Below are 21,004 nucleotides of genomic sequence, written 5' to 3' on the forward strand. Positions count from 1 at the left end.
AATAAAGATGATTAAGAAACATCTCAAAAAGTGTTCAACATCATTAGTAATTAGGGAAATGCAAATTAAAACCACCCTAAGGGGTCACCTTACCCCAATCAGACTGGCTAGGATCAAGAGAACAAATGATACCAAATGCTGGCAAGGATGTGGAGACAGGGGAATGCTCATTCACTGCTCGTGGGATTGCAAACCTGTGCAACCTCTATAGAAAACAGTGTGGAGAACTCTTAAAAAACTAAAAATGAACCCACCATATGACCCAGTCATACCACTCCTTTGCATATACCCAAAGGACTCATCCTATTGTAGACACACTTACTTGTACAACCATGTTTGTTGCTGCTCTTTTCACAATAGCTAAGAGATGGAAGCAGCCTAAGTGTCCCTCAACTGATGAGTGGTTAACAAAAATGTGGTATATTTACACAATGGAGTTCTATTCAGCAGTAAAGAAAAATGAAATAATGAAATTTGCAGGTAAATGGATGGATCTAGAAAGTGAAGTAACACAGACTCGGAAAAACAAATGACATATGTTCTCCCTCATATGTGGATCCTAGCACCAAATCTTTTTAAAGTCCAGGTCCTTTTAATAAGATGATGCTACACAGCAGTTCCTTCTGCATGAAATAACTACCATCATTATGACTGCAGCTGAGCCTGATCGCCAAACATCATCACAACTGGGCTTTTTGACAGTTGTACTCATTCATTAAAAGAGGGTCAAGCAGGGTCATTGGACCTCGCCGCATTATTGCCACATTATCCAGGCACTCTTCCCAGCCAACTGAATGTAATTTGGCCCTAATCACACATGGCCTCCTGGATTTGGGGAGGGCTAAAGTACACAATCTGGGGAAGGCTAGGAAGAGAAGGCATGACCCATGCTGGGTAAAGGCTTTCCAGTGTGCATACCCTCAGGTCATACATACACCTCAGCAACCCCTCAGTTATCTCAGTAAGTAAGCTCAATAAATTCATTGGTTCCCCAGTAAAACTTTAATCAAACATTGGCTCGGCACTAGAACCTTGAAAGGGAATAAGCATTGCTTAGCAACCCCAGGAAAGGAAGTCTCACAACAGATGGAAAATTTATTTGTTAATGCTGTTATATCTCATAATTATTAAAAAAATAAAGAAAATGAGAATGAAAAAGATGTTAAAAGGATATGGGAATGGAGATATTTTCCAAAATAGAAAAAATGGGAAAGCCTAAGCAAGTGATGAAGGTCTGTGTAGGTTTGTTATGATATACAAAGGATGAGACACAAATGCACATAATCTTAAAATGTCTGTGGTAATAGTTTAGTCAACTAGTTTAAGGAACAAAATATATTATCTGGTCAAAGTTTATCTGAGGATATTTTTTTTTTACCCAAGGCTTATCTACATAGTACATGATAGTTAAAAGTACCAGACCAGTGGAACTAACCTTATTGGATGTTTAACAGCCATAGCATTGAGGCCTATACTAATGTGGTCAGAGGGACTTAAAGGACAGTTTTTGTCCCTTGCCCTCCAAGGTTGACTAAGTTCCAGGGGACTATGGAACATCTCTCAAAATGTCCTGTAACTATGGTGAGTCACCTGTCCTCTTGTTCAAGGGGACCATGAAGACCCCATGAGATGGACTGGAACCAGTGTCCAGCCTACAAAGAGGAGGGTCAACTCAGAGGAAACATCTCATTCATGCTTCCAAGTGAAGCCAGACCTTTGATTTATTTTCACACAGATGGTACTGGTAAAAGAAAGGAGCCAGGAGCTCCTCCCAAGCCCATGTGACCCCTGAGGAACAGATCCTCAACTGACCTTAAGTGTAAAAATAAATTGATTTATTTGGGCCAACTGTTTGGTCTTAAACACCCAAAAGGAAAGTATAAGCAAAGAGTAAAGTTATCAGTGTATTTAAGCGTTCATGGAATTACACTTCCCAGACCTTAGGCTTAAATCTATATATAAAGTTATTTAGACAGTTATTTCTCATTGATGATTTTGTTCCTAACCAGAAAGTGCTGCTCAGATGTAAGACTTCAAATCTTGGTCTGCAGGTGGTCTGCCCACCTGTAGCTAAGAGAAACAACCCACTATTGTTCTAAAATGATGGATAAATTTGTTTTCTCTCCCTCTTTGAGAGCAAACTGACACTGAATCTAACCACTCCAACAGCTATCAAAACACCTGAAAGCAAATCCTGAATCCATCACACTCGAGTCCAGCCTTGGCAGACAAAAGAAAAATGAGGAGGATCCCAATAGAGGGATGTTTTTGGAAGCCCTTGTCAAGAAATTCCAAAGGACTCTCTTATGAACATTTGAAAATTGCCCTGTTCTGACTTTTTTCTAGTTCCCTGTCTAGAACTTGTAATGCTAATTACTCTTGCCTTTACTTCTCCTTCACATCTCCTATTCACCAGTCAAGGACTTTCTTTTCCCCCTACAGATAAGAGTTATGCAATTTGTGAGTCTTTTAGATAGACCCACTGAAGGGGTACTCCGATTACCTCACCCTGTGTCCCTGTTCAGCATGAAAGAAGCCAGGGCAGTCTGCTTCCCAATTACCTATTGGCAAGTTGGGTAACCTCTTCAGAGGATGGTGTAATAAGAATAGGAAGTAGGAATTGGCTAGGCAGTTAGGGTAAAAAGACCCCAAGGAAAAGTAGCCAGTTTCTTGGCTAAAACTCACAATGTCCTTGGGCCTCTTAGCAACATACTCCATTCCAAAGGCCAAAAATGTCGAAAGTATTTGGGAGCTTTCCTCTAATCCTTAAAAGATTTTAGTGTTACCTCTTCAGAGGGGGGAATGTTGGAGGGGAGGGAGTGGGCACAGATTTGATGAAAACACCTTCTATGCATGTATGAAATTCTCATTAAAGTTTTTGTAAAAGTTAAAACAATAAATTATTTTTAAAAAATAAGTAAAATTAAAAAAAATTTTTTTAAGTAACTGTCATAAAAGAGGAAAGGTCTCCTATAGAGTAAGAGAAAGTTTTGCAGATTTTATGTTTAAATGGTTTAAAGCTGGACATAGTGATTCATGACTGTAATCCTAGCAGGGAACAATGTTCAAGGCTAGCCTGGGCTTACATCGCAAGTTTCAGGCCAGCGTGGCTACAGTGTGCAAATTGGTCTCAAAAAACAAGCAATAAAAAAGAGATTTGATATCTAGAATATATAAAGAGCTCCTACAACTTGACGACAAAGACAACCCAGTTAAAAATAGACATGGACTTAATTGGTATCCCTTCAAAGAAGATCTTCAAATGGCTAATAAGAACATGGAAGATGCTCAGCACTAGTAGGCCCGAACACAAATCAGGATGAAGAGAAGCACTTCAAGCGTTGGCTAGAGTGTGGAGAAACTGGAAAGAGGCAGTACTGTGGTAAACTGTGCCAGCTCTGCACAAGCTTCCATTGCTTTCAGCCAGCATGTGACTCTGCAATCCCACCTGTAGGTGTCTACCCAAAAGAATACAAGCCAGGGGAGCTGGGAAGATGGCTCAGTGGTTAAGAGCACTGGCTGCTCTTGCAGAGGACCCAGGTTCAGGTCCCAGCACCTACATGGTGGTTAACAACTGTCTGTAACTCCAGTTCCAGGGGATCCGACGCCCTCTTCTGGCCTCCACAGGCATTGCACAACACTGGTGCACTTACATAAATGCAGGCAATACACTCATATACATAAAATAAAAATAAATATTTTAAAGAATATAAACCAAGGACTCAGACACTTGTACACCAGTGTTCACTGGAACATTATTCACAACAGACAAAAGAATGAAATCAATCTAATCATCTAGAACGGATGGATGGGTTAGCAAAATGCAGCATATCCATACAAGGGAGTATTAACCAGCTATGAAAAGGAATTAATTCTGATCCATGCTACAATATGATGACTTGAAAATATCACACTAAAGGAAAGAAACCAGACACAAAAGGAAACATATTGTATGATTTCACTTGAAAGGAGTGTCTCAATAGCCCAGTTTATAGAAATAAAATGTAGATTAGAGGATCAGGGACTAGGAGGAGGTAGAAAAAAGAAAGTGATAATTTAATGGATAGAGTGAATTCAGGGTGATGGGTCTTGTAAACTACTGCTTGTAACGACTGTTCAACACTATGAAGGTACTATCACTAGTTGTGTACTTCATATGGAAAATTTATGTTATATACTTTATATACCATGTTATGATAAAAATAAATTTTAAAATGGGGTAGAGCATCAGATAACTGTGGAGCAGAGGCTTAATAAATGTGTGGCTGGGCTCCTCTGATGGGAAGAAGAGGAGGAAAAAGATTTAAAGGAATAATGGATATTTTCTCCCTAAATTTTGAGGACATTAAGATGCAGAGATCTGTTTGATGAAACCCAAGCATAAGAAAATTGCTGAAAGGCACATCATAGTGTAGTTATTTAGAATCAGTGGTGTGAAAATGACAGGCTTTGCTCCTATGATGAGGAAAGACAAGAACTCTGGGTCTGATCATCTGTGTTCAGCACTGCTCTGGAGCATCTGTCCTGTGCAGCTGGGTGGGGAAAAGAAAATGGTGGTGCACATCTGCAAGCCTAGCACTCAGGAGGCTGAGGCAGGAGGATCATGAGTTCAAGGCCAGCCTAGGTTACGTATTGAGGCCCTGTCTCATAAAACAAACAAGCAAACAAACATAACAAAACAAGAGAAGCCACTAACTTTGAAAGAAAAAAATAAAACTATGTATCAAAAACTAACTCAAAATTCATCATAGTTCTAAATATTAAACTTGAGACTACAGGAGCTGGAGAGAGAGCTTAGCAGTAAAGAGCACTGGCTGCACTTACAGAGGACCAGGGTTTGGTTCCTAGCACCCACATGATGGCTAACAACCATCCATAACTCCAGTTCCAGGGAATCCAATGCCCTCCTGTGACCTCTGTGGGCACTGTGTGACATTGATATAGTTACATACATGCAAGCTATATATTCATTCACATAAAATAAAAATTAATTACTAATTAATTAAAAACGAGCTACATTTTTGAAAAAACAGAAGAAACTCTATAGGACCTCAGCTTAGTCAGGGTTCCTTATATGACACCATAAGCATAATCTACCAAAGAGTGAGTCTGAGTTCATCAAAACTAAAAGCATCAGCTTCTCAAAGGAGAATAAAAATGTAAGCTATTGATTGGGACAAGATATTTGTAATTCACATGCTCGCTTATGAACTTACTCCTAGAAAATAGAAAGAAATCTATTAGTTTTGTGCAGAAACAAAAAGCCAGCTTTTGAAACCAGGTAAGTCAGATGAACAGATGCTTCTGTAAAGAAGCAATGCACCAGAGCAGACACATGCTGGACAATACACTGGGCATCACTAGCGATTACCGGGAGGAAATGCTACCATACCCTGCTTAGAATGGCTACAGTCAAAGACTGAAGGATGTGGAAAAGTAGAACTTTAATCACTGATTTAGCGATCTAAAATTTTTTTTATTTTTTTATTTTATGTGTATGCGTGTATTGCCTGCATGTAGGTAAATGCACCCGTGTCATACAGTGCCCATGGAGGACAGAAGAGACTGTCGGATTCTCTGGAACTGGAGTTATGGACAGTTGTTAGCTGCCATGTGGGTGCTGGCATTCAAACCCGGGTCTTCTGCAAGAACAACCAGTGTTCTTAACCGCTGAGCCACGTCTCCAGCCAGCGATCTAAAAATTGTACAAGGTCTTTGGAAAATGGTTTGACAGTTTCTTAAAAATTGTGATTTATGCTATTATCTACAGGGTTCAGCTGTTCTGTTCATAGGCATTTATCCAAGAAAGATAGAAGAATGAACACATGCAAAGACTGTACACAAATGCTCCTGGAAGTTTTATTTGTGATAGCCAAGAAGGGGAAATAAAGTGATCTAAAAATTGTACAAGGTCTTTGGAAAATGGTTTGACAGTTTCTTAAAAATTGTGATTTATGCTATTATCTACAGGGTTCAGCTGTTCTGTTCATAGGCATTTATCCAAGAAAGATAGAAGAATGAACACATGCAAAGACTGTACACAAATGCTCCTGGAAGTTTTATTTGTGATAGCCAAGAAGGGGAAATAAATCAGGTGCCTATCAACAGGAAAATGGATAGACAAGCTTGATGTACCAATCAAGTGGAGACTCTGTAACAGAGGGGGTACTCTTCTGATACATGGTAACTATACATGAACTCAAAATAATTCTGCGGGATGAAAGAATCCCCCCCATCCCAAAACAAAAGGGCATTCTGTACGATTCCATTTGTACAAAATCCCAGACAGCTGGGTGTAGTGGCACACACCTTTAATCCCAGCACTTGGGAGGCAGAGGGAGGCTGATCTCTGTGAGTTCAAGGCCAGCCTGGTTTACATAGTGAATTCTAGGACAGCTGGGGCTACAGGGAGACCCTGTCTCAAAAAGACCAAAAAAATAAAAAAATCCTAGACAGTGCAAAATAATTGGGTCAGCAGTTGCCTGGAGATGCAACAGGGAAGAAGAGATGGAAAGGTGAAGGGAACTCCGGGGCCTTGTGATCTCGATTGTGGTGATGGCTTCATAGGTACAGACACTTTTGAAAGTTTCTCCAAGTACACACTTCTAAGAGGCCTGTAGTGCTAGATCACCATTTTGGTTTCAATTTGCATCTCCCCAAAGAGTAAAGAGCCAGGACTGGAGGCACACAGTTATAATCCCAACACCCAGGAAGCCAGGACAGGAGAATTGAGAGTACAGTCAGTTTAGGACGCATAGCAATTTCAAGGCCAGACATAGTGAGACCCGTTCTCACAACACCAAAGGTGTGCTGGTGGAACACTTCTCAGCAGACTTGGGTAAAGGCTTCCATTCAACCCCCAGCATCACACATGCACACACACACACACACACACACACACACGCACACACATACGCACACATACACACACACATGAAGACTGGGCTGGACAGAGGTTCTGGAACTATTGTACAAGAGATTATTAAACCTATGGGTCAGAATTTAGGTAAAGCACAGAGCCTGGGGAGGGATGAGGCCTCAGGCCAGTGACCAAAGAAGCACGTGTCATTCTTTGAGAAGGAGCCCCAGAAACTGCTGCCAGCAGAAGGCGACAGGCTCAGGAGGCCACCTGGCAAGGAAGTCCATGTCCTGTACGTTTGTTACTCTTTATCAAAAGGACCTCTAAGTTTAGCTGGACGAAAGCTCCCCAAACAAGCTTTAAGGTTTTGTGGGCTAGGCATTGACCTTGGGCAAGTGGCAGTCTGGGAAGAACGAGATAGCTCAGGGAGGTGACCTCAGATAAGGCCCAGAATCTTTGAGAGCAAGCATTTCTATGGCGACAATCCCAGAAGGTGAGAGGCAGCCCCAGTACCTTTGGCCCACTTCGGGACCTGCAGGGGTTGGTAGCCTTCTGAGAACAAGAACATGACCTTATTGGCTGTGGCCCCAAAGGCAATTCCATAGGACCATCGGTTACTGAAAGTTCCCACGAAGTCCAGAGGCCTGTGGACAACAGAAATAGTGCATGAGTCCAAAGGACATTGCTGCAGACCATCTTCAGAGCCGGCATCCCACCTGGAGGAGGGATTGTGGGGGAAGGGACCTCCTCACTACAACTGAGGCCTGGAGCTAAGCACAGGCCCGGGGCACTGAAGTGAGGAAGACACAGTCCTTCCCACACAGGAGCTCCAAATCCAGTGGGGACACAGCAAGGACACTGGGTGTTACGACACCAAGCAAAACAGAACAGACGCAGACAGCATGACTCAAAGACCAAAACAAGGGGCGTGTCTACACCGGCTTAGGGGAACCTGGCACCTGGACACAGCCTTTGAGAAGGCTTTTTTCCCATATCTCTGGTGAAGGTCTGGGTGTTGTTGGCTGTTCTAGTATCATGTGACTTAAGGAGTTAAAACTACACTACGGCACTTCAAATTATGCCACTCTGGCATGCGGAATATTTTGAATTAAAGATGTTTGAAAAAAGGGCCACTCAAAAAGCAGTGTAAACAAGATCAAGCTGAGCTTCAGATTGCTTCTTAAAAATAGCAGTTGAAATCTCCATGTAAAGATGCTCCCACTACAGGGAAGGCCTTTACCTGAAGGATAAGAAGTTGAAGTCAGGAGAATTCTATACAGACCCTATAAAATAATGATCATCTTCTAGATGCTTTCATTAGTTACTTTTTCACAACCTACTTTTTTTTTTTTGTCTTTTTTTGAAGCAGGGTCTCCCTGTAGCCTCAGCTGTCCTAGAACTCACTATGTAGACCAGGCTGGCCTTGAACTCACAGGGATCCACCTGCCTCTGCCTCACAAGTGCTGGGACTACAGGCGTGCACCACCACACCCAGCTCACAACCTACTTTAAAAAAAAAATTTTTTTATTTATTGTTTTTATGTGTATGAATGTAATGCCTGCATGTAGGTAGATGTAGCCATATCGTGCAATGCCCAAGGAGGTCAGAAGAGGGTGTCATATCCCATGGAACTGGGCTTACAGATGGGTGTTAGCCACCATGTGGGTGCTGGGACCACTAGGTCCTCTGCAAGAGCAACCAGTGCTCTTAACCACTGAATCATCTGTCCAGTTCCTCAAAACTTAATTTTTAAAATGCAAGTTCATTTTAAAGGGGATCTGACAGCCTCTTCTGACCTCCGTGGGCATTGCACAACACGGGTGCACTTACTTACATGCAGGCAATACATACATACACATAAAATAAAAATAATAAAATTTAAAAAATTTTTTAAAATTATTTCATGTGCCTCTTTGAGTGTGTGTATATGTATATATGTATGTATGTATGTGTGTGTGCATGTGTACACAAGCCATGGTACAAGCATGAAGGTCAGAGGACAACTTGTGGGAGTTTGTTCTTTTCTTCCACCATGTGACCCTCAGGGATTGAACTCTGGTCATCAGGCTTAGTGGCAAGCATCTTTGCCCTCTGAGCCATCTTGCCAACCTACATGTATGTTCAACTTTAACTGCATCTTTGGATCTTCAAGTCCTTATGGGGCTCTTGTTGCATGTGAAAGTCATTTTAAGGAAATTTAAATGCTTTTCTCCTACTGATCTCCTGTCAATTTAATTCTCGGACCCAGCTGAGAAATGCCACAAGGGCAGAGGTGAAATTTTGTGTTCCCTGCTCTTTCCTGGCCATGGCTGGCAGGACTGTAGTCACTGCTGGACTTTGGATGCAGCAGGCAGATGTCTGGTCTTGTTGGTTTTTTCATTTGTGACCCTGAGGCTGTGAGTCAGCTAGCTGTAGAGTGCTGCCTGCAAAGTCACTCCATGTCAATGTCCATGTCAGCGTGAATGCTACAGAAAAGCCAAGGTCACAGGGAAGCAGGAGCCCAAGCCACATGGCCAACGGGACCAAGGCAAAATGGTGCTGAGGCGCCTGGTGACATGGAGTGGCAGAAAGACAGTCAGCCTCCCTCCATCTCCAAAGACCCAGCTCCCAGAAGGCCTGTTGGCTACCATGAAATCTCCTCTGCAGCTTTATTCTTTAAAGTCCTTCTTTTCTTTCCAGTAGGTATGGGTAGATACCTGTTTCTTTCTAAGCAAATTTTGTCTAATTCAGAACAAGCTACTGTGTTTGGGAACGACTCTCCAACCAGAAAGCCCATGTGTATGGGCCTTAATGAGAACTCAGAGCCAGATGTAGTGATGTAATCCCAGCCAGCCTATCACCCCAGCACTTGGGAGGTAGAGGCAGGGGAACCAGAGGTTTAAGGACATCATCTGTTTCAGAGTGAGTTCAAGGTCACTGTGAGCAATATGAGGCTGGGTGGGGGGATGACATGGACACGACCTGACTCTGGCAACTTGGTCCTGTTGATTTCTGTCCTCCATCAGGCTCAGCTTAAGCAACATGACTTCTAAGAGGTGGTCTTGATCTCCCACCCCAGCAGGTTGTGTCAGCACCAAGTTCAAGTCCCTGTTTCAGTATAGCACTTCCATGTCACCACATGCTTGGGAAACCCTAAACTCCTCCAGACCTACAGGACCTCAGACAGAGCCCATACACAGAGGAGACTTGCAGACAGGCATTGTATCAAATCAAATTCCATCAAGATCCAACCATGGCACTTAATATGTATGTGAGACTCAGTTTCCTCATGTTTAAAATAGAGACAGGACCCCCTATTCTGTTTATCACAGAGACATTGTGGGCAGCAAATGGAGCTGTGGAATGCTGGGCACAGGAGAGGGGATGTGTTACTTTTCTGTTACTCTGATAAAATACTCTAACGAAAAGGAAGTTAGGGAGAAAGGGTTTATTTATTCTGGCTCACAGGTCCAGAAGGGCAGTCCATCATGGCAGGGGAGGCATGGAAGCAGGAGTGTGAGGCTGGTGTGGCAGACAGGAAGTCATGTCATCCTCATATAGGAAGAAGAGAGAAAGAGCAAGAAGTTCTGACAGGGTATAAAACCTCAACACCCACTCCAATGACGTACTTCCTCCAGAGAGGCTCCACTTCCCCAAACAGTGCCGCCATCTGGAGACCAGGTGTTCAAGTACATGAGCCTATGGGGGACATTTCTCATTCAAGCCACCATAGGGGGCATCATTCAAGGACAGTGAGAGAGGTCAGAGTGCCCAAGAGAACGAGGGTGTGAAGGGAGCCAGTTAAATGAGCCATGATCAGCTTAAACCTGGGAAGCTGAATGTGGTGACTGTGGAATGCCCACTTACGAGTCCCATCCCAGTCCTTTCATGACGTATGTCCAGTCTGGGGTCAAAGGATCTTTATGCATCCATGTGATAGTTCATCATAAATGTCAGCTTGATGAGGTTAAGAATCACCACGGAAGCATGCTTCTGGGTATTGCTATAAGGGTATTTCTAGAAAGGCCTAGCCAACTCACCCTGAATGTGGGTAACATCATCCCATAGACTGCCATCTTGGACTGAAGGAGAAAGTGAATGGAGATCAAACTTTCATCTCTCTCTACTTTCTGACTGCAAGATGCAATGTGACCAACTAAGTTGCACCCCGCCACCATGTTTTCCCCATGATGGACTGTACCCCTTCTCAAACTACGAACCAGAATAAACCCTTCCTTCTTTACACTGCTTCTTGCCAGGCATTTGCTTATAGCAACAAGTAACTACCACAGCCAGTTTCAGCCCTTGATCCCTAACAACATAGCTTACACCTGATGATGTGGGAGGGGCTGACTGTCCCAGAGAGGAGCATCCAGAAGGAAGGCAGCTGCTCCTCAGAGCTGGCCCTCCAGTGTCCTTGGGCATTGTTGTTAGACATCTTGCCTCCCAGTTCATCCTTAGCCTCAATCCTGATACCATCGCTTCCTCTCCCTCCCCCAGAGCCCTGGCTGAGATCCCAGGACATCCATAGCTTGGGTCTTGTAGGAATGACTTTTATAAAATGGACATAATCTGTACTAATGACCTTTAATTAACCCCAGCAAAATCATGTGCTCTGCGTCTTGTGACCTAAGCACCTGATCTTATTTTCTTGGCAACCTCAATTTGTTGCCCCACCCAAAAAGATAATGAATGTGGGTATGCTTGGGAATTAACTATCAAAGCACTGAAAGATGGTGCACCCATCTTCACTGCAACGGCAGAGATTGGGGAAGATGTGTGACCTTGGACGAATGAGATATTCTAGAACTAGGGATGGAAAGGCTGAGTGGTCTGTTAAAATAAGGGTGGATCCAAGCTTGAACTTCCCCAATTTGAAGCAGTAGAAACCATTTTAAATAAAATCATAGGTGGGGCCTGGCTGACTCTAGGTAGTTCCAGGAGATAGATGGTTCTAAGAGATCTAGAGGAATGAGTGTCCTCCGAGTTCAGGCCCACTCTTAAAAACTACATTTAAGAGTCAGACTTTTTATAATTGTAATGTTGGCAGTGTAACACCACAGGGTCTGCTCACATTATGACACAGGAGATCAGAGAGAAAAATAAAACCAGTCTAGGTTGCAGTTCTTGTCCCCTGTTAGCTGTGTGGCCTTGGGCAAATCATTTAACCTCTGACCATGAGTTTCTCATCTGTGTGTACCATATACCAGCCTCCACATGCTTGGCAAGAAGGTTTCTGGAACTAATACAAGCAAGGCAAATGGCTCAGGACTGGCTCAGTGAAAAGTGTCATGCAATAAATGCTAACTGCACAGTGATGATGGTGATGAGGAAGAAGATAATGCCAATGATACTGATGGAGTCATGGGACAGAATAATTACAACTCAAAAAAATGCACTAAGGGGTGCAGTGGTACAGAGCTAGGAAGACCCTTGAAGCTCCCCTGGTTGGGCAGGATTGGCACACGGCTCCCAATTCCATCCCAAGAAGGGCAGCTGCTTCCAGTCACTGAGAGGAGCTTACTTCTGTCTGTTTCTTGGGGTGGCCACAGTCCCCATATGAAAAGGTTGTTCTGTTCTGAATGTAAAATATTGCCCTCAAGCTTGTGTGCTTGAACGCTTGTTCCCCAGCTAATGGTGTGGGTTGGGGAGGTTGTGGGCTTTAAGCAAGGAGGCCTGGCTTGGCTGAAATAAGGCAGTAGGGGTGGGCCTTTGAAAGTTGTAGCCCAGCCCTGATTCTTGATCCAGCCACCTTGTGAGGAGCTCCACTCTGCTTCCCCTGCCACAACCAGGCTGCTCCAGCCTCCATGCCCTCCCCCACTGTGATAGACCAAGCTCCATGAAACACTGAGGCAAAATAAACCTCCGTTCCCTTAAGTTGTGGCTGTCGGGTATTTTTGTCACAGTAATGAGAAAGTAACTTACATGGAAAGTCTTTTTTCCATGGTGGTCTGTATCTCCTTGAAAGGTTTTCTTCCTATCTGGGCAGCCCTGGACCCTGAGGTTGCAGTGACCTGGAAGCTGGCTCTGACTTCTTGAGTTTTTCAGGTAGGGGAGGTGTCTTAGTTAGCTTTTCTATCACAGTTAGCTGTGATAAAACACTGACCAAAACCAATTTGGGGAGGAAAAGTTTACTTCATCTTACTTCTCTAAGTGACAGTCTGTCACTGAGGGAAGTCAGGGCAGGAACCTGGAGGCAGGAGCTGAAGCAGACACCATGGAGGAACACTGCTTACTGGTTTGCCCCTCTGGCCTGTGCTTTGTTACACAACCCAGGACCTCCTGCCTAAGGGTGGCACCACCCACAGTGGGCTGGGGCCCTCCCACATCACTCAACAATCTACAAAATGCCTCACAGGTTTGCCAACAGCCCAGTCTGATAGAGGTAACTCCTTAATTGAGATTCCCTCTTCCCAGGTGTGCCAAGTTGACACTTGAAGCTATCCAGCACTGAAGGGAAAGGCACAGATCCTGGGAGCTACCCGTCCTTGTACTCACGTTGGCCCCAACCACACAGTCCCCCAAGCTATAGGAAATGGCCCTGATTCAACTCACATGATGACTCCAAAGTGGTTCCCCAGGAGATGGAACATGCCGTCTCTTTGCCTACGATGCCCTCGTCTTTGCAGGAAAGACAATACCAAGATGATGAAGAGCTGTGAGAAGAAAAGAGTGTTATCAGGGGCTCAGTCACCCCCAAGGATGGCCTCAGCATCCTTGAGAAGAGAATGTATGGGCAAGTGGAGTGCTTGGATCACCCTCAACACCTCAAACACCATGTAGTCCAGAGCTACTACCAGAAGGTTCTGCCCTTCACAGACATAGTTCCCATCTAACCTCTCTGGAAGGAAACCCAGCTGGCCTGTCCCTTGACCTATGAAGGCCTGTTCAGAAGAAGCCTGTGAGGTGGAGCAGCCCACCCCCCAACTCCTCTCCTCACTCTCCCCAGCCTTTACTTACTGATGGGATGAGGGAGTAATGGAGGAAGACTTCTGTGTCCACTGAGCTGGAACAGGTGACATTTAGCTGCCCAATCCTGAAAAATAGTCACAAATCAAGTTCACATTGTTGGTCACTGTGACAGCCATTGACTTCAGCCTGGAGCATTGCTATCAGGAGTTTAGCTTGTGGCCCACCAGGACCATCTGCTCTTCCTGATTTGTTTGCTCAGAGCCTGGCCTGTTCACCCATGGTGTGTCTTCCCAAGTGGATTAATCTTCTTGCATCACTTTTGCTGTCCAGCTTCCCTGGCTATTGGAACTAAGACCTCTACTTTGTGATGACACAGTCTGGGGTAGAGTTCTGTGAGGTGTTCTTTTTAAAGAAAACTAAAAAGTTCTTGACTTTTTCACATTTTAAGGACAACTGATAACCATGAAAACACTTAACTAGAGTCTTTCCCAGACCCCAGAGCCTTGGAAGGGCTAAGGGAAGGGCCAGGAAGTAAGTCTGTGGACCTGGTTTTCCATGGCCAAGGTCAAAAGCACCAGGGAGCAGCTGGGGCAGTGGGGAGGCCCTCAAACTACACACTACAAACTCTGTCCCCCAAACTACACACTACAAACTTTGTCCCCAAGGTGCAGGGCAGGGCTGGGGTCAGGGGGAGGTCTCAAGTCTGAACCGCATGGCAGCAGTTTGCAAACACTTTGCAAGTGATTCCTTCCTTTCTTGGGGTTTATCACACATAGCTTCTGCTTCCCTGACTCCAGGGCACCAACATGGCCCACCCTGTCACCTCTCTGATCTTTGTTCCTGCAGTTCCCAACTCCTGCATGCCCAGGTAGCTCCCTCCTGTCCTCCCCTCCACCCCACCCCGAGTCTGTGACTGATGTTCCCTCAGAGTCTCAGGGAAGAGTCAGGAGCATGACAGGAATTCTTGATCCCTCTCCCCGCCCCATGGTATTGTCTCACCATGAATATATATTCGGGAAGTGTTGGGGGGTGGGTGGAAGCGTCAGGCTGTCAGAAATGTGACAGAAGTATAAGTCAAACTTCAGCTCTTTGGAAGGTAAGCTGAGCCCATTTATCAGTCTTCATCCTATACAAAACCCCAGAAGTGGAAGGGAGGGACAGAGAGGACAACGGGTGCCATACTTGAAAGCAAGAAGGGCTCTGCTAGGGACACAGCATTAGAGGTTCCTGAACGATGGAGAGCATCTGGGAAAAAGAGAAAAAGCCACAGCCAGCATGACCAGACTGTAGGCACACATGGCTGCACTCCACACCTACAGCACAGCAGCGGGAACTGGGCCAGCGAGATGGCTTAGCCGTAAAGGTGCCTGCCACTAAGTCTGATGACCTGAGTTCACTCCCCAGGACCCACAAGGTGGAAGGAAAGAACTGACTCTCAAAAGTTGTCCTCTGATCTTCACATGTATACCATGATATATGCACACACACACACACCATACACAATCAATCAGTCAATCGTCATAAGAAGCAGGACAGAGTGCAACTGGAAACAGCACAGCATGGTGAAGTGGGGTCTTTCTTACACAGAGAGCAAGAAAACAGGACACTCTGTCCGGTGTCCCTCCCCTGCCGAGCAGCCAGGGACAAGGAGTTTACTGCTCCATGAGCAGAGTATGTGGGTCACACACAGAGGGGCACTGGCCACATCAGAAGCAGCGCTCTGGAGGAGCCAGGAGCCTGAAAGCCCAGCTGCTGAAGTGCCCCACTAGCAGGACACCCTCCACTGCCCACTGGCAGCAGTCACACCCCCTCCCAGCAGATGGCCACACGGAACCCTCAATCAGAGATGGGCACAGTCACCAGTGTGGGCACTGGAGGAAAGGCAACCCCAGAGAAAACCCGAGATTCAGGGAAGCCTGTTATTCCTTTACTCCTGAGGAACTCGAGGAAACACAGACCTTCTGAAAAGTAAATTCTAGAGGGAAGAGTCTGCAGGAAACATCTGAGGGACACAGAAGAGGAAAAATCAGCCTTGAGTGAAGGGATTAGCAAAACATTCTGTTAATCCTGAATGCAGGGTTTTAAGTATTATGTCTGCGTTTATTTTTTAAAAAAATACATATACTAAATATTTTTAATATGTAGTATTACATTTAGTAATGTATTAAATATATTTTTATAAAAACAAGCACAAGGGCTAGAGAGATGGCTCAGTGGTTGGGAGCACTGACTGCTCTTGCAGAGAACCTGGGTTCAATTCCCAACACCCACATGGCAGCTACGAACCGTCCTTAACTCCAGTTCCAGGGGACTCCGAAGCCCTCTTCTGAGCTCCGCTGCAATGCATGACATGGGGGGAATTCACATATGTGCAGGCACAAAAACACTTTCTACCACAAAACCATCTCTGAAAGAGTTTTAGAGAAAAATCTCAGGTAGTAAGAAAAATGAACTATGAAGGAGAAGGGCTTAAAGGCAACAGGGAACAATTAGCAAAGCATGGTTAAGTGGCTAGGTAAGTACTGCAAAATAAAAATGCTTGAACTAGCAATTAAACATCAGATGACAGGAGCAGGGCGGGGGGACAGAGAGAAGTACAAACCTGGCTGGCTGTTTTCTCGAATTTAGATGGATAATATAGAATCTTGTTTCCTTTCTTTGTGACATAATAAAAATAAACTTCTAAGTAAGTATACTGAAAATTCTCTGGTCAACTATCAGAAGAACACGAATCGACTGCAAATCAGTATATTAAGAAGTATATATGAAAGAAAATGCAGTCACTCCAACATATGACCAGGAAGCAAAAATAAAAATGGAGTCAAGAAGAGAAACACACAGACTGCGGGTCTGAAAGCTGGTAAGCAAGCTACCACCCAAGAAAACACAGATACCTTAAAAATACTTAAAATTCAAAATAGAAGTGATCAGAATTCTCATTTCTCGAAAGTAGACAAAACTGGGGTACAGGAATCCGTGCTGAGCATCACTGAGCATCCGAAGGGCAGGAGGTAATAGCTCTGCTGAGGATGCTGAGAGAGGGGACATTTAGCCTGACTGTGGGAATGAAAATCAGTGTGGCCACTGTGAGGAACAGCACAGAGAGTCCTAAAAAAAAAGAACCCCACGAGACCCAGCTACACTGCTCCTGGGCATGTATAACCAAAGAAAAGGAAAGAAGTGTGTCCTATGTTTATTGTAGAACTCGTCACCATGGCCAAGATACAGAAACAGCCTTGGTGTCCACTGATGGATGAATGAAGAAAACATGAAAAATGTGCGTGGTAGAATACTATCCAGTCATGAAAAAGAAGGAAATCCTGTCATTTGTAGTAACAGAAAGAGCCTGTAGAATGTTACGTTGAGTAAATAAGCCAGGCACAGACAGCAAATGTGCTAAACAGCTGATCTCACAGAAGTTGGGAGGCCCAGAAGATTTGGGAGGAGAGGACAGCAGGCATGGGTGCAAAGTTACAACTCCACAAGAGAGATGGTTTCTAGTTCTTTACAGCACTGAAAGGTGGCCACAGTCAACAACAACTTATTGAGTGTTTTACAATAATTAGAGGGGAGGCTTTAAAATGTTTCTAACACTGCCGGGCGTGGTGGCGCAGGCCTTTAATCCCAGTGCTCGGGAGGCAGAGGCAGGTGGATCTCTGTGAGTTCAAGGCCATCTTGGTCTACACAGTGAGTTCCAGGACAGCTGGGGCTACAGGAAGACCCTGTCTCAAAAAGATCAAAAAAAAAGCTAAAAACAAAAACATAATACAGGCTGGTTGTACAGGCCTATAATCCCACCACTTGGGAGGTGGAGGCAGGGGATCAAGAGCTCAAGGCCAGCTTTAGATACATGGGGCAGCTTTGCATTTCAAAGAAAGAAAAGCTAAAAATAAAAATAGTAACTACTTAGGTCTTAGGTAGTTGTGGAAGAAGGAGCGAAGATGAAACACTATCTGACTTTTTTACTGAGAGCTGTTGGAAGCAGCCCCCGGGTTAAACAGAAGGTTAAGACACGCCGGTGTTTTGATGCACTGGGGAGTCAGGGTGCAGACAGGTTGAAGGGCTCTGAGGATGGCTTTTGCAATGTATTTCAAGAATCTTCAAGACGTGGTAATTCTCTTTCTAGGAATTCTGCTCCCAAGAAGCATAAGTGAAAATGAAACCAGAGAAGTGCCCGAGGACACAAACTGAATCCACACATCACCCTTCTCTCTTTTGGTCTCTAAGCACTCTCCTGTTTTTACTTCATAATTTAATCTCTTCCAGTATTTTATAGGCTAGATAGCATTAGCCCCTTTTAAAAATAAGGAACCGAGGAGCTGGAGAGATGGCTCAGTGGTTAAGAGCACTGGTTGCTCTTGCAGAGGACCTGGGTTTGGTTCCCAGCACCCACACGATGGTAACACCCATCCTTAATTCCAGTTCCAGGGGAATCTGACGCCTTCTTCTGGCCTCTGTGGGTACTACGTGCACATAGTGTACTTACAAACATGCAGGCAAAACACTCATCCACATAAAATGAAAAAATAGAATTTTTTTAATGAAATAGGGAATTAAGGCCAGAAGAGCTACCCAGAGCTAGCCCTCCCCACTCACAGGCTTCCCCCGACAACAGTCAAGGTTTAAGGAAACTGTTTGGGGCTCCCAGAGTTCCCAGACTATCTCATGACTGATCCACAGTCTAGCTGGTACCTGGCACAGAGAAATTCAAGGTGATTACTGAATTCCATAGGAACCTCCCTCTAAAGGCTGGTGCCCAGAGAGGGTCAATGACCAGGGAAAGTCACCCAGCCTGGGACCATTTCAGGTCCTGTTCAGTTTGCTCACTGAGCAGGGTGCTGGCCAGCTCACAGGCAGCAAAAGGAATGGCCCCATGGTTCAGTGCAGAGAAGGGTCAGGGAAGAGCGCATAATGTGTCTCCATGGAACTCTGGGGGGCAGATCTGTGGACTCCAGCCTGGGAGTGCCAGGGTGGATGCAGAAGTTGCCGAAGCAGGCTTGTACCCAATAGGCAGGACCATCAGTCACTGTCAGGAAACACTGCATGGCAGTTGTGAAGCCCAGTGGGAACCAACTGGGCTGACCACTCTGTAGAAAGTCTCCAAATGAGGGAGAAAATGTTTCCAGTGCAGATCTGAAAACCTGTGATATTTGTAGCCATGACATTGTCTTAATGGTTCAGCAAGAAATGGGTTCCTCCCTGTGGTGGAGCAGGTGAATTCTTTGTCTTGAGTTTGTGTTACTCATTAATATAAATAAAAATGTCAACCACCATTCGTGTGGAAACCACGTCACTGACCAGCTGCAGTCCAAGACTGGCTGTAGGGACAAGGCTCAGCAAAAATCAATGGTGGCATTCTGTGACAACTGACTGACTCTGTGGAACTGAATGAAGAGTCATAAGTTCTTGCCGTCATGTGTACACTGTGTGTGGTACCTGTTATGTCAGTATGATCTCTATGAATTGATGCATAGCTACATAGCTCCTTTTGTGTAAGGAGCCGGTTACTACTCATCTCCCAGCATGCCCCTGGCAGCTGTGCCCTGGCCTTGGGCAAGGCCTAGAATGAGGGTGTCCATGTTTGAGGGGTAAATATTAACCACACATGAGCAGGAGTCGAGTTTAGAGAGAACGCTGGAGGAAGTCGGCACCCCCACACCCCCACATCCCCCACACTCCCCACCACACTCCCAACCCCACACCCATCCACACACCTTACTCCCATCATTCAGCCCTTCTTACCCCTCTGTGAAGCAGGATGGGGCCTTCTAGGGTTTTATTACAAATCAGTTGCATGTTACATACAGCGCACAGGTGCAGCTATGGCCAAGGACGTGTGTGTGTGTGTATGTGTGTGTGTGTGTGTGTGAGAGAGAGAGAGAGAGAGTGAGAATGTGTGTGCATGTATGTGTAGAGTGTATGTGAGCTTGTGTGTGAATGTATGCCTGTGTGTGTGTGTGTGTGTGTGTGTGTGTGTATGAGTGCATGTGAAAGTGGGTGTATTAGTCACTTTTCTGTTGCTGTGATAGAAACACTGACCCAAGCAATTTATAGAAGGAAGAGTTTATCTGAGCTTATTGTTCCAGGGGAATTATGGTCCATCATTGCAGGGAGGCATAGCGGCTGGAGGTGGCTGGAGGTGGCTGGAGCAGGAACAAAAGAAGCTAAGTTCTCACATCCTCACACAGGCACAGGAAGCAAGAGAGCAACTGGAGATCCTGCAAGACTTAAGCACTCTCTAAGCCCACCCCTAGTGATGTGCTTCCTCCAAGATAGCCACACCTTCTAAAACTTCCCAAAACAGTGCCATCATCTGGGGACAAAATGTTCAAATACTTGGAGCCTATGGGGGACATTTTCATTCAAACCATCACATTCCACCCCCTGGCCCCCGTAGGCTCATGACCATATAAAATGCAAAATGCATTTAGTCCAACTTTAAAAGTCCCAATAGTCATTATCAGTCTCAATATATTCAAAAGTCAACAGTCCAAATCTATTATCAGACTCAGGTAAATATCTTAATTGTAAGCCTCTATAAAATCAAAAGACAAATTACATACTTCCAATATACAGTGGGACCGAATACACATTAGCATTCCAAAAGGGAGGAATGGAAGCATAGTAAGGAAATACCGGACCAAAACAAGACTGAAAACCAGCAGGACAAACACCAAATCCAAAGTCCAACTTCTGGGACTTTGCTTCCAAAGGGTTTAGGTGGCTCAGCCTCTCTAGCTTTGCTATGTGCACCACACATCTCTCTCTTGTGCTGGTACCACTCCCTGTATACGTCTTCTTGGCAGATGCCTCACAGCTCTGGCATCACGAACTTCATTCACCAACCAGGCTTCACCTTTGCAGCTTCATGCAATGGCCTATCAGGGCCTTCTCTAGGCAGGAAAACCCCTGCAGCATACTGCTTGGCCTCAGCAGCTCTCTGAAATCTCGGAGGAAGAACTGATGACCCCTCAGTCTTGCATCTTTCATGCCTCTAAAGCCAGCACCAGGTGAAGGACACTGCCAAGTTTGACTGGAAGTTTGGGACAGACTCTACCCTGCTTTATCCATTTTAGATGCTTTTCTCTTCAATGGTCCCTGCAGCATTTTCCTTTCACAAGTTGGAGGCTTAACTGGGTGGGGTCTTGCCCTGGAGGCACTCTCTCCATTGTTTAAGTTTGAATCTCTAGGCCCCTCCTTAATCACTTTAATCTCCTTATCAATGGGATCCTCTCCATCACATGCCAGGGCTC

General features: G+C 44.9%; 1 protein-coding gene across 2 annotated transcripts in view; it reads right to left on the reverse strand.

Moving 5' to 3' along the window:
* The window catches only part of LOC103745739 (stimulated by retinoic acid gene 6 protein-like), a 58,030-nt gene that overhangs the window by 29,794 nt on the left and 7,232 nt on the right, over positions 1-21,004 (reverse strand). Inside the window, exons 2-4 of one of the 2 annotated variants that reach the window (XM_017801810.2) lie at positions 13,800-13,875; positions 13,395-13,495; positions 7,373-7,503 (exon numbers count right to left, since the gene is read on the reverse strand). In XM_017801810.2, coding sequence (XP_017657299.1) covers positions 7,373-7,503; positions 13,395-13,495; positions 13,800-13,875 — 308 coding nt within the window. Of the gene's footprint in view, positions 1-7,372; positions 7,504-7,575; positions 7,650-13,394; positions 13,496-13,799; positions 13,876-21,004 lie in introns of those variants that run through there. The other variant, XM_029570736.1, reaches the window with a different exon arrangement.

Source organism: Nannospalax galili, unplaced genomic scaffold (genome assembly GCF_000622305.1).
Source record: "Nannospalax galili isolate Female #2095 unplaced genomic scaffold, S.galili_v1.0 scaffold263, whole genome shotgun sequence".
Classification (NCBI taxonomy): domain Eukaryota; kingdom Metazoa; phylum Chordata; class Mammalia; order Rodentia; family Spalacidae; genus Nannospalax; species Nannospalax galili.